At 39.3% G+C, this 14,884-nt stretch overlaps 1 protein-coding gene across 1 annotated transcript in view; it reads right to left on the bottom strand.

Annotated features, from left to right (window-relative positions):
- The window catches only part of OPN5 (opsin 5), a 44,779-nt gene that overhangs the window by 14,475 nt on the left and 15,420 nt on the right, over positions 1-14,884 (bottom strand). The window contains exons 5-6 of the mRNA XM_038006152.2: positions 3,372-3,613; positions 63-120 (exon numbers count right to left, since the gene is read on the bottom strand). Coding sequence (XP_037862080.2) covers positions 63-120; positions 3,372-3,613 — 300 coding nt within the window. The remainder of the gene's footprint in view (positions 1-62; positions 121-3,371; positions 3,614-14,884) is intronic.

The raw sequence follows: 14,884 nt of genomic DNA, 5'->3' as shown, positions 1-14,884 counted from the left end.
AGCAGTGAAGAGGCAAATAAGTGAATAGTGTGTCCATACTGATGCTGTATCCATCTTCATACCTCTTCATGAATCTCCAGCACAGCAGAAGATTTCCTGACTGTGGTCACGGTGTGCAGTCTAGATACAGGAGAAGAAAAATGCAATTTAATATATACATATATACACACACAAATACATATGTACATATACACACCTATGTATATGTCAAACTCGACTACCATGAGGATTACGTGCAGAAATCTTGAATTAGCAACAGATAGAAAATAATAATTCAATTTGGAATATTCAAAGTCAAGGAATTATTTGGTCAGAATTTTCCAAAAACAAGCCACTCATTTACGGCACATTTCCTGTGCCATGATGAGTTTCCTGTTTTCTAGAACACAATTAATTGTACACCTACCTGCACTCAACTAGGCCTTGTGATTCACGTACTGAAGGAATGTTCTTTATTGCAAGCCAAGGTAGTCAGGGGAGGTTTGATTATGATAGCAATGCCAGAGTTTGCGGCTTTGTTCTCCCTTGTTATCTTCACTCAATACCAGGAATGCAAATGACTCCATCCTTCACTGCACACCCCCAATCAAATGTTTGAACCCCCAGTGCCTTTTGAACGTTTCTTCTCCATCGGAGATAGGCCTAGCATCTGCAGCCTCTTTCCCCTGTCACTGACCATAGGTGGCCTCACTTGTCTCCATGTAGGCAAAGGCCTATGACGCCACGAGCTGTACTGCCAGTGTCTTCCTTTCTTAGCCTCTGGTTCGTTAGCTTTCAACAATGTACAAGATAATCATCTGGGAGAGCTAAACAATTAAACAACGGAAGCTCAGGACCAATCCAGACAAAGCCAAATCTCGGCAGATGGGGCCCAGGCAGCAGTCATTTTTCAAAGTTCCCCAGGTGTCTCCATTACACAGCCAGGGTGGAGAAGTGCTGTTTACAAAATATGGGAGACTACATCTGGATAAAAGAATAACATTCCAGAAAGAGTTCTTGGCCACATTTGTTTCCTTTGGTTCACCGACTTCTACCAAAATCTCAGGGGATTCAATTCAGGAGGAAAAAATGAATTTAACTTATAATAGACTGTTAAAATTACCCATAATTTATTTCCACAATCCCATATTCAATACATTAGCTTTATTATTTGGTTTCAAAATATTTCCCAAGAGGGTGTCCCCTTATAAGCAAAAACATTTCAGGGCTCAGAAAAGAAAAGAGCAAGGATATTGATTAATCCAGTTTAATTCACTTGTTTCGGTTTGTGCAATAATTGTAAACTAGCTTCACATCGCTTAACCTTGCTCCGCAGACCCGCACATTACTCACTTGCATAGCTTCTTAATAACAACAAAGAGAAACGAGGTGTCTTTTTGGCTTCTTTGTAAAGATATAAAGAAATCTCTGGTGGCTACCATCCACCCTTCTGCTCTTCTCTGAAGCTGCCCCTTCTAAAATCTGCGACTCAATATCTCTTCAGCATTCCTTCCACAAAGATGCTTCAACCTCTAGCACCTAAGGGCTCTTCACTGCTTCGACTCTACCACCTGCTTTTTCCCCTGAAAGCTGACCCTCTAGAGAAAAGAAATAGCCCTGTCCTTCTCCAGCAGAGTAATTGATGTATTTCGTATAAATGGCTAATAGGAACCAGTGAACCGAGCTGTCTCTTGCCTGACTGATTTTCCCAAAGGTCTGTGGCCCTAAGTCACTTTCTCCCACATAAATTTCCCTCTTCCCAGTGTTGAGTATTGAATATTTATGGGTTGCTCACGGTTGTGAGTGAATGTACAGAACACAGAGGCAGTCTGAGGCAGAATTATGAGGTACGTGAAATGTGCTTGCAGTCATGCCTGTCAAACTCCCATCTCCTTCAGATGAAGAAGTGTGCCATCACTTTCTCCCACAACTGCTCTATTAGAATTATTCTCTCCATCCGCATTTGTAACAAAATATCAATAGCTGATGAGGACATAGTGTTATTACTTCAGAAAGAGATGCGTTTTAGCACTTGGTTTTAACTGTTCAATTCAACAGCAAAGGCAGCAACCACCAAAAAATATGAAAGCACTACCAACAATTGTCCCTTAGATCTTTTCACACATCAATGTTGCTTAATTCTAACAATTTCAGGAGATGGGTATTATTACTATTTATTCCAGTTCTGGCTCTATGTTGTTAATTTGTTCAACGATACAGAGCTATTGTAAACATATTGTAAACAGCCGAACATTAAATACTGGTCTTCTATCTTCAAATTGTGTGTCTCTTCCCCTGTACCACAGCAATAATGATAATGCTACCTTTTATTTGTGCCTTTTTGTCATCTTTTCGTTTGATCCGTTGTGAGGAACCTAAAGTCCAAAATATATGTCACTTGCTCAGGCACAATGAAAGAACAAGACAAAACCCACATCTTCTCATAGCTAGTTCTACTTTTTTTCCACTGTCCCTTACTTACTCAAGGGAAGAAGTATTGAAAAATATCTAAAAATCAAGTAAATAAGAACAAAAAGCACTGAAACCAGGAGCCCTATCAACACCCCTCACCTCAGACCATGAATTCAGGGGCCTTTTCCACTTTTTACTGCTAATACTGGCCCTGAGTGGACACAGAAGACCACAAATAACCCCCAAGTCTGTGCTCACCCTGAGTTTTTTGGGCCTTTAGGAAAAATGGTGCTGGAGTCCCAAACTCTTTTCATTGTGTAGCACACAGTATCAACCAAGGAGCATACATTTTGAAACCCAGCAGACTTGAATTTGAATTCCTCCTCTGCTACTTTCTGGCTGTTTAAACATGGGCAGCTTACTTAACTTTAACCTTGCTTGAACCTCAATTTCTTCTTCTGACAAAGAAAGAGAATAACCCAAGGCTCTTGTGAAAATAAAATAAAAGAAACCTGGCACACAGCAGAAATGTCATCTCCCTTCTCGCCTTCCTTCCTCTGCCTGCCCAACTTTTATGCCCTTCTTAGTGGTAGTGACGTGCCAAACAAGAGAATTATTCTATTGTGAGGTCAAAGCCATGTGAAATAGTACTCTTGGAATAAAATGGATTTGGTCCCAGATATGCAACTTACGAGCCATGGATAAACAGTGGTTGTTGCTCAGATGAACACATCTCTGTATCTTAGTTGCTCCAGAATCGAAAACAGAATCACTTCTCACTATCTATCCATGTCATATAACCTCTACATAGCTGATCACTTGATTTCAGGATCTTTGATAAACAGAAAATAAAGTCCTTCCTACACTACTCCTAGGAGATGAGCTTTAACCCTAAGAAGACAGCACATCTGAGGAGCTTGAACCCTGCCGGATTTTGAAACAAAGAGAGTGTAATTCATTTCCAGCTTCTGAAGTTTTACCTGAAGCCTTCCAGAGACTTCTTCTTGGTTGCTTTCAAACCACCAGTTTGGCAACAGGCAAATTTGTAATCAATAACTTGGTAGATGATGGGATTGTACATCGCTGCAGATTTTGCAAGTAGGGTTGGCACCACAGAGAGCTGTATGGGAATGGAGTCTGGCCTTCCAAAAGCTGACCACACAGACACCACTGCATAAGGAATCCAGGCAATCAGGAATCCAGCACAAATCAACATCGCTACCTGATGAGGGAAAGCAACAGAGAAAAAAATCAAGACAGCTGGTAAAGGACATGAGTCTGAAACGATGGGTACGGAGAAGGATCAGATCACCTCTCACACCCAAGAAAGTCTGTCATTGTTTTCATTTACTTTGTCTATATCAATCATTTCATATTGACTTCTGCGAAGTTCAGCCAAAAGAAGTGATTACAATTTTTTATCCCATTTACCACATCCTATCTAGTTTCCACTCTAGAATTTGAATGTACCCAAAGACTCAAAATATAACCCTCAAATAGCTGTCAGATTATGCCTCCATGTGGCAGGAAATCATATTTCTGGACTTCTCAACCCACATTCACTTAAAAACTCGATGGAAAATATATTCACCTTGATGAAATTTTATTTATTTTTTTTTGAGACGGAGTCTCGCTCTGTCGCCCAGGCTGGAGTGCAGTGGCCGGATCTCAGTTCACTGCAAGCTCCGCCTCCCGGGTTAACGCCATTCTCCTGCCTCAGCCTCCCGAGTAGCTGGGACTACAGGGACCCGCTACCATGCCCGGCTAGTTTTTTGTGTTTTTTAGTAGAGACGGGGTTTCACCATGTTAGCCAGGATGGTCTCGATCTCCTGACCTCGTGATCCTCCCGTCTCGGCCTCCCAAAGTGCTGGGATTAGAGGCTTGAGCCACTGCGCCCAGCCAACCTTGATGAAATTTTAAATCCTCATCCATATTCACCTCAGGAAACAGAAACTCTGCCCTAGTTTGAAATTCTAATTTGCATTTTCAGAAATTTCTATTAAATGTTATTTCTTTTGACTCAAATTTTTCTCAGGTTTGAGGTTCAGATAGTGGAAATTCACTAGGTACATAATGTAAAATAAGTCATTGAGATTCAGCCAAAGTGGCACAGTTGTATAGAACAATACTTTTCCAGAAAACACTTTTCACTCTCACAAAATTATAATCACCTTCAGGGCCTCTTTATTTTCAGACCAAAGAATAATTAGTGATAGGGTTTAAAACACCCTCACAAGTCTCTCACCATCCACAATTCAGTCCCTTTAATAATGTGGTCCTAATTAGTGCTGTGTAACTACCTGCCTGACCCCCATACATCATCTCACTTCAACAAACTCTTTTCAACAAGTCTTTGTGTAAGACACTATGCCTAGCGCTGTGGGGTAATACCAGTAAAACCTAGAGCCTGAGTTGTATCCCTCTAGAATACAAATAACTACAGTACAAGGCTGAATATGATTTAAGTGGCAGCTCAGAGGAAGACACATGTACATCCTATTGGGCAAATTGGGGAGTTTGTTTTTTGAGACGAAGTGTCACTCTTGTTGCCCAGGTTGGAGTGCAGTGTTGTGATCTTCGCTCACTGCAACCTCTGCCTGCCAGGTTCAAGAGATTCTCCTGCCTCAGCCTCACGAGTAGCTGTGATAACAGGTGTGCACCACCATGCCTGGCTAATTTTTGTATTTTTGTAGAGACAGGGTTTCACCATGTTGGCCGGGGTGGTCTCGAACTCCTGACCTTAGGTGATCCACCCACCTCAGCCTCCCAAAGTGCTGGGATTACAGGCATGAGCCATTGCGCCCAGCCTATTGAGGAAAGTTTCAAAGAGGACGTATACCTTGGCAAGTAGAAATAAAGAAATAGTGGTGAAACAAAGTAAAGGCATAGACAGGAATGTGGGAGGTCAGTATAGGAACCAGTGAGCTATTCACTGTGGTATGAGAAAGCAACAAAGGGAAATGAAGCAGGAAAGAAAGATTCAGGGTTTTGTATGGCATTATTAAGCTTGCACTTAATTCTATATTATTGGAGACACTAGCAGGTTTTTGAGCAGGAAATATGATGAGAGCTCTGCTTAGGAGGATTAGCCTGTAGAGTAAAATGGCACAGAAAAAAATAGAAGGTAGAAAGATCATTGTTTATTAATTCGATGAACAAGCTTCTACATGCTTTGTGTGAAGGATAAAGCAATAAACAAAGCAGACACATCCCTGCCCACGTAGAATTTCTACTCTTGGCAGGTTTGATTGGGCAAGAGTCTAAAGAAGAAACAAGAAATTAGAGTATTGAGACTAACAAATGCAATCAAAACTTTGGTTTTTATTTAAAACTTGTGCTATTTCAGGCCCTAATTGAAAAAGCGTACACTAACTTCAAAGTATCCTTACACACTGTTATCTACTAGGATATTCCTTCCGTAAAATAAATTTGAAATCTACATTCAAATCAGTCTTCTGCACAGTAGACATCTATTTGTTTGGGATGGGGGGTTGTTTGTTTGTTTACCTTTGTTTCCACCTTCCCAGTGTATCTCTTCTACCTTAGCATCACCAGCACCCCTCAACCTGCTAGACTGCTTTATGAAGCTGACATCATGGGCATCACATGACCCAAGTCTGACCAAGCAGAGGTCTACACATTCCTGGCTACAATAATAGGAATAGAGAGCAGCACATGACTCAAAAGATCTTGATCAAACCCACCTTGGGGATTTTATAAAGTTCCAGGAAAATTGGACTTTCCTCTAATCTCTGAGTAAGGATGCAGCTATGCCAGGTATCACTTCCTTTTACTCCCATCCCCCACTTTAAGAAGCAAAATAACAATTCCCGACATCAGGGTCATGACAAGTTCTAGAGAATCAATGATAAGGAGTGAGACATACAATGTTTTATTAGTAATAATTAAAGCAACACTATTTGTGAATGCCTTTTTTGTTTTAGATGGTTGATTGGATGTGTTTTTCCCATAACAAGGTCATATGTGCGCACGTGCATCTCAGTACGCTTTAGTGGTAGGCAGGAAATGCTCCACAACCTCCGGTCTCCTTGGCCTGTGGAACAGCCTGTCTATGGGGTGTGTTCGCCCTGGAAACCCACCTCTGTGGGGTGTATAAGAATGAAACATGGAAAATCTGCCCTAAAGTCTCAGGTTCTAAAGTTCCACCTAAGAATTTCAGAACTCATCTCTGAACATTAACTGCAGCATGCACACACAAAAACCCTTAATAATATCAATTTTGCTCCATTTTGCAAATAGAGAATCTGAATCCCCAGGAAATGAATCAAGTGAGCCCAGATCTCCTGCATGACCTGCAACCTTGCTTTCGGTTCTTGGCCAAACTGTCACCCGTGCTTAACAGTTAACCTGTCAAGTTCCAGTGTACACATGCAGCTCTCCCATTGGACTTGCTTTTCTATCTTTCTACAAAGCTTACCCAGGAGAAATTTTTATTTGGTTATGTCTGTGTGACTTTTGCTTGTAAATGAAATGGGTGCCTCAAGGCTCACAGTGAGGGCCTTCTTTTTCTAAATCCCCAAATAAACACTGACTATAGAAATAAAGCTTGCTTTAGCAGATGTCTAGGGACTTAACATAGCTCCATCTTTGCTTCTTTGGTGAGTCATATGATGAGTTCACAGTATCCCAAAAGCTGTTTTCTGTGTTGCTGCCAAAGTCATTGACAAAAAATAGATTAGCACTTAGTCCATAATATTTTCTACATTTTACGTGTTTTCTACTTTTAGAAGAGTGTGCAATTGGGGAACAGGAAAGACTTAAAACATTTGCATTATGTTATCCTTCTTAAAAGGACATAGAAGAATTAAATATATTGCAGTTTTACAAACACATAGCAAATGAATCACTGTGGTTTTTCTGGGATTAGAATAAATCTAAATACTTTAAATCGAAAGACTTAGAAATTGAGTTTAAAGCAGAAAGAGGGATAAAAGGCTGGATCTAAAAAGTACTACACAATGTTATTTATGTTTCTGAAGTGAATACAAAGTTAATATAAGGGACATTCACTTTCAATAACCTTTTCATTTTAAAATATACTCCATAAAATATTAAACATTTAAATGTAAAAACTATTTTAAGATATAGGCCACGAAAGTTTTCAAAACTTTCATGTTACACTCCATTTTTGTCAACACTTTCTACTCAGCTTGGAATACATTTAATCTTTTCATCAGTCTGTTTTTGACTTTCCCCAATTCTAAATGTGTCTTAATTTTTATTTTCTAAAATCTCTATTCCAGATATTCTTAAGCCAGTTCTAACACAGGCTCCTGTACCCATCAACTTTTTCTAAGTTGTTTATTTTTTTTAATTACTTCACTTTTATCATTGCCTTTTTGGGTCACTGGAAAAGCAGTAAGACTTCAAATCCTAAATTAGACAATTTTTGTGGGCGGAAATTCACAGGGTACATGTTTAGCTTCTACAAAAGAATCACACATCTGCAACCCAGTTCATTTTAAGTACATCATGCTGTAGAGGACCAAGGGATATAGCCAGTTTCCAGCACCAGTTCAAGCTGGCATTGTGTCACAAAAGCAGTGTTGTCCATAATTGCTCAATTCCAATTAATTAACCAATTAAAGCAATAATAGAATAATGTGGTTGAAAGTAAATTCTCCAAGGCTATGCCTCTGGGTCTAATACATCTGAAGCATTCCAGCAGGTAAGGTTTCTAAGAAGGAGTTTCCCTCCTTTCAATGTGCTGAGGCAGTGTGGAATAGTGGGAAGAGTCATTGGCATGGAGATACTCTGAGTAACTCCGTGATATCAGTCGTGGTTCAGCCCCACTGACCAGTGTGAGTGGGGCAGAATTGCTGATTTTCTAGGAACAACTATTTCAGAGGGGGTGCCCAGCTCCTCTCTCCAGGCTTCTTTGCTCAGATGCAAATAAGACTTCAGCTAACACTTGAAGCTGCATACTACCTGGAATAATAAAATAGATGAGAGGAAGATACAGAATTGATGTGCAAGTAAGGTTGAAAAAGAGGGCCAAAGAGATGAAATAAGTTCCCCGTCAATAACAAGATTGAATCACATTACAGAACCAATTAGACTGGGGATAGCAAAGATATTTCAGTGGCCAGAGTGAGATAATGTTCCCAGGAGAGATCACCTCTATGCATTAGGGAACAGGAAGAATGTGCAGCCTGTCTGCTTCAGGAGACAGCACAATTGACGGGAGCATGCGGGTGACAAGATTTTGTTTTTCTAGCTTGGGTCTAGCTAGCAAGTATATGGATTTGATTCCAACCAGTAAGAAAATAATATTAAAAGACAGTAATTCCCGTTATGGGACTACTACCTTCCCTGTATAAGAGCTACCTGTCATTGAGTGACTCTACCAGTGATAAGCAGGAAGGGAGGGATCTTGACAACTGTGACCTACCTTCTTTGGTTCCTTCTCAAACACACACAAATAAGAGTGGTGACACTTACTTAGCTTTCACATTACCTTTTAAGAAATTAAGTAATTTGACAGCTTTGAGTGTGTCTAGTTGGAATTTCTTCCTTCTTTCTATTTTATCCACAGAATGATAATGAAGGTCAACCATCCTAAACCTTCCTCTGTAAACTTGTAAAGAAAAAATTTCTGACATCTTTGGTGTACCTTCCATCTGTGAATCCTGGTTGTGATCTAAGCAATAAACATGAATTCATACTTCAAAAAAATCAAGAAAAGAAAAACAAAAATTTCACACTTCCCAGTTGCAATTTTCTCGAATCTTAAAATACCGCTACTCTATAAACAAGCAAAAACTGCAACTGAAAAGAGAGGTGGCAAATTAGGTCATGTCACTCTATGCATCTGTGTTTTGGGGTTTTGGTCCAAAACTGAACACAATATTTCCTGACTAGGCAGTGGCTGGCTTAAAGAACAGAAAATAACTTACAAGTATCTGGTTCAACAAAACAGGAGAGACTTCACTATTGGTTATAGATGGCCCAAAACCCTTGAAGTGAGGATATGTGGCTTGGAGAGGAACAAATACTCAGGTTGGAAGGCCATGTGGTTTTAGTAACAATAGCTATTGCCGAAGACCTTTAAACAATTGAACAAATCTAGTCATTTTCATAGACACATGGAGTTTAGAAAGTAACTAAGATATCATTTCATTCTCTTCCTCTACTTTCTTTCACAGATGAGAAAACTAAGGCCCAGGAAGATTAAATGATTTGCTCTAGGTTAATTCATCAAGATGCTGAGTTGCAAGCAACAGAAATTGACTATAGGTGAGTGAGGCAGAAAATACATTTATTTAAATGATACTGGTTAACATAAGTAACACTGGGAAACTGCAGTTTATACTGAGATCAAGCAGAGGGAAATGCTACCCAAAGCTGTGACAGAACTGGTTCTGATGCAGAAATCACTGCTGCTGTGGCCATGGCCTCAGGAAAGAATTCCCTGCCCCTAGATGCCATATCATTACTTCCTGGGACACATGAGGGCTGGTGCCCAAGTCCATAGCTGTAGGGGAATTCTGGGAAATGAGTGGCTGGTCTTTTCAGCATCTTTTAAATTAAGAGGCACAATGTTTCTCCTCCCACTCTAAGCAGGGAACAACATGTTAGAAATTCCTCAGATACAGAAGTCTTTCAGCCTCTGGCAGGCAAAATAAAAAACACACATTGACTATGTAACACCTCTCAAGGAGCTAGTGGCAAAATTGGGATTGACCCCTAGTTTAAAACTTTTTCATGATTATATTGCTCTGAACTAATCCTTCCTTCCTTCAACAAATATATATTAAGCCCTTACCATGTATGAGTCATTGTATTAGGTCCTGGGGACACAAAGAGAACAAAAAAAACATGGCTGTTACCCACTCAGGGCTCATCAAGTAGTGGTAACAAAGGAAAAAAAAAGAAATGAAGGAATAATCCCCAAAATAAGTATGAAATTGTAAATTAATTAAAAATTGTGACATGTCCCAAGAAGACAATGTAAAGGCTGCAATGAAACATTTTAATAGGAGGATCTGAATTCAGTTTTTGGAAATGCTTCTCTGGGAAGTGACATTTAAGCTAAGAACAGAGGGATGTAATTAATTAATTGGTTTTGTGTTTTTTTAAAAGCAATATAGTTCAACTTTCCCACGAACTGCCTTATAGTCCACACAGGGGGTCTTCCGAATCTGACCCTTCAATGATAGATAGCATTTGATTAGCTATAAAAGGAAGGAGTCATTTAAGGGAAATGGAGCTTTAAGAGTTTTAGAAGGATTTTACAGTCAATGTAAAAGAGCACAGGGAAGAAAAATGCCCTGTCAGGTATAAAAGAAACAGAGGCACTCAAGCCAGGGTTCAAGGGACCTCTTAACATTCATCAAGGTAATTAGATTAACTTCGTTTATTCAATTATGTATTTATTCAAGCGATCCTGATTAAACAGCTAGCAGGTGCCAGGCTACAGGGTCCAGTGGCAAACAGGACCCCCAGTACTTTCCTTTGCCTCACTTACTATCTTACAAAAGAGAGCTATAAACATGTGATTCAGTAAAATATGACCAGTGTCACCAAAGATAACGTGCCAACTGCTCTGATGGCTCATACATAGCAGGTGGACTTTAACCAGCCAGGGAGAATCAGGAGGGCTTCCTGGTATAAATAAGGGGCATTAAGAGAAATTCAGGTGCCCAGGGGGTCTGTATAGTAACTGTAGACCTGTAACATTGTAAATGATGGATGTGTGTTAAATGAATTACTATGAAGTACCAACACGTATGGCATAATAATATTTGGGAAAACTAATTCATGCTGCTGGGATTGTCTTCCTGTTATTGTACTGAAACTGTCTTTGCAAAAATTTTACCAGTAAGAAAAATTGTAACAGTGAACTGAGCTGTTCTAACACCCCCATCTTGACTTTCCCTTAATTATTCCTGGGAATGGGGCCAGGCTGACTTTGAGGGACATTTAGGCTCAAGTTTAAATGATAACACGCCTTTCCCCAAACTCGAGCACTTTTGAAAAGCTAATGGGAGGCTGTCAGACTGGTGGAAATGAGAGGAGACTGATTTCGGCTAAAGTACAGACATAAATGATTGTCAGCCATTATTCTGGAGGTTATAAGATATGCAACTTCCCCAATTACTCCTGCAAATAACATCACTATTGTAGAACCTATGGCCTTTTGAGATATCTTTTCAGGTTTTTTGCATGTCTGACACTCATAGCTACACCTGGACCCCAAGGCTCCTGTGGCCCCACCTGGGCAGACTCAGCTCAAGAGGACAGCTTTGACCCGCTATAATTTCATCCCCAACCCAACCAGTCAGCAACAAGCACCCATTGCAGAGCAATCCCCACCCCTTCACCCAAACAGCCTTTGAGATACCCCTCACTTACAAGCTTTGGATGAGATTGATTTGGGTACTAACTCCATTCCCATCTGGCATGACTGGCCTAATGTCTATTAAACTCTTTATTGCAATGCCGTGGTCTTTCTTTGTGCAGCAGGTAGGAAGAACCCCTCAGGCAGTGACTCTACCATTCCCCTTATTTAATCAGCAGCAAGAGTGTTCACTGTATTGTGTGAAGATTTTTATAAGCAAAAGTACCCAAAGAAGTAAAACCTTCATTTCTCAGCTTCTGAGTTTTAAAACAGAAATTTTAAACTCACAGGGGAAAATATAATTGAGAAAAAAGGTTTTGAGTGTAGGAAAAAAAAGTGACTCTAAGTATCCACAGAGGCTTAAAGGACTCAGGGCATTAAGATTACTGTGTGAAAAATTTAGAGGATGTACATGGAAATAAGAGCCAGTTTTCCCACTCCCAAATAGGTACAGGGCCTATACCCCAAAGGCAAGTGGGAACATCAGAGGAGTTGGTAACCAACCCTGAGAAGGTGTCCTGAACCTACCCCACTGAGCTGAACACCAAGGGCCGGGATTGGGGCTGGAAGAACAATAGCCAAGGGTCAGGGATGGGGACGGAAGAACAGCAGAATTCTCAGGGATGTGAAAACAGAAAGCATGTGTCTCACTTCCCAGGGTCCCAGCCAAGACCCAAGATGCACCTGAGGGGTTTCAGCGGAAGGGTGGGGAAGTAGCTTACAGTGCTGATGAGCCTAAAGATGCCTTATAGTTGGAACAAGGAAGATGCAAAGTGACCCATGAAAACTGTAACTAAGACCACAGGGAACCCTAAATATCACAGCAACGTCAGAGTCAATGAATGACAACACCCAGGCCAGGAGTCCCCTACCCATTAGCACCGACATTGTGAAAACCTTCCTGAAATTTTTACGTAATCCTGGGAAGAGGAGAGAAATTACTGATTTGACAGAATTTATATTGATTGTCCAATAAGAAATCAGTTTTACAAGGTTAAATGCAGGCATAGAAATGAGATTATGCTGAGTCATCAAAATATAAAGATAATCATATCTATATCTATCTATATATCTATATATATAGATATATAGATATCTCACACCTCTGTAGCCTGGGAAATTTCAGGCTGTTACAAAAGTCTAGCAAAACCATTGATTTTTAAACTTAATTAGAAGAAAGCTACAAAGTAGAGAAAGGTTTGCAGAGAGAATGCCAACTTTTAGCTTCACGAGATCAGACCCTCAGAATACTGGCCCCAGTAATAACCCAGCTAGAAATAATTAGAGTACACAGAAAAGTAAGTGATTTTGATCTCAGAATCCCGGAAGGTAACCTTTAAGTAATCAGCTTTTAGAACAAGCTGTTCTGAAGATCAGAAGCACCAAGTGAGCAAGCAAATTGACAATCCTGAGCAGTAGCTAAATGAGCAAAAAGGTTGCTAAGGCTATGGAAGGATCCAGTATAAGGTGGTTTCTACTTATTTATTTTACTCAGTAGGAAAAATCAAGGTCAAAATTGAGTAGTAGTTAAAAATAGTTTAAATTTAGTACTGAAGATGTCACAGTAGTTATGTTTGTTTCTCAATATGGGTTAAATTTTGTCTTACATTTTCTGTACAAATATTAATAATTAGAAACATTTTGTGTTTATGTTATTTTAAGATAGGTTTATATAATGTGTACATAAATAAATGAAATATAGACACATTATTAATATATTACATATTATATGATATGTCATTAAGTATATAAATTAAAAGAATATACATATATACATAACAAAATTATACATATGAATTCCTACACTTCATTTAACATTTCTTTGGTTAACTTGGTCTAGAGTGAGCCTAACTATTTGATCTACCCAGTCCAAGTCAAGCAGAATAACACAATAAATCAAATTAAATGGCGTACGTGCTGAGCTATACCTCATATGTATAATGAGTTCCAAAAACATTGACTCATATGTATAATGAGTTCTAGAAGCACTGACTGGTCTAAACATTGACTAGGTTCATTTTTCAATATGGGTTGAATTTTAGCTTAAATTTTCTGCACAAATATTAATAATTAGAGATGTTTTGTATTTAGGTTATTTTAATACAGGTTTATATAAACAAAATATAGACACATTCTTAATATAGTATTACATATTATGTGCTATAACATCACTTAGTATATAAATTAAAAGAATATACATATATACGTAACAAAATTACACATATGTATTCCTACACTTTGTTTAACATTTCGTTTAACCTGGTCTAGGGCGAGCCTATTTGATCTACCCAGTCCAAGTCAAGCAGAATAACAACAAATCAAATTAAATGTATATGCTGAGCTATACCTCATATGTAGAATGAGTTCCAGAAGCATTGACTAGATAAACTGCTCACTCCTCAAGAATACACAAGAGAACAAGATGCTACAATGTGAGAGGGTCAAGTTGAGCAGTTCAACTGACAGGAGAGATGATTTATTGAGCAAGGTCAACAAAGTGTCAAGGCCAATGACATAATAGGGGATGGCAAACAGAGAGGTGAGTGGGATGGCAAAAAGGAAGCACATTCTCAGACATTGCAGCAACTGTATGCTACGTCAAACTACAGGGCAACAAAGTAAACTTCAATGTCACATACCAGTGTGATGAATGTCCACACATCGTTTCCTGGGCACACTTCCATAAACTATTGAAAAGCAAAATTTTCATCATTGGAACAATTGCCCAGTTTCCAAAATAGTACCTGATACAAAGTAGGATTTGCATTAAATCTAATTCGACTTTAACCGGGATTGATTTATTTAAATTTCTTTTTTGAAAGTTGCAGATAAGAGCGAAAGGGAGAGCCAGAAATGAAGAACCTAACTCATAATGCTTCATTTTGTGAAAATATTTTCCTACTTTATAGCCAATTATAAGACAGAAGAAGATCATGCTTCCTGAATCTGCATTTTTGTCCAAGAACTGTTCTATTATTAAGCCATCAGTATAGATTTAGAGTGATGAAAACGTCCCTCAAAGCTTCCTCTACTCGGCATGTAGACTTTGAGCATCACAGTCAACTGGAGCCATCAGGAATCTAGCTCACAATATGTAATATGGTTTGGCTGTCCTCCCACCCAAATCTCATC

Source organism: Chlorocebus sabaeus, chromosome 17 (genome assembly GCF_047675955.1).
Source record: "Chlorocebus sabaeus isolate Y175 chromosome 17, mChlSab1.0.hap1, whole genome shotgun sequence".
NCBI lineage: Eukaryota > Metazoa > Chordata > Mammalia > Primates > Cercopithecidae > Chlorocebus > Chlorocebus sabaeus.
Note: the sequence above shows the minus strand (reverse complement) of the source record. Positions and strands in the feature narration are given on the sequence as shown.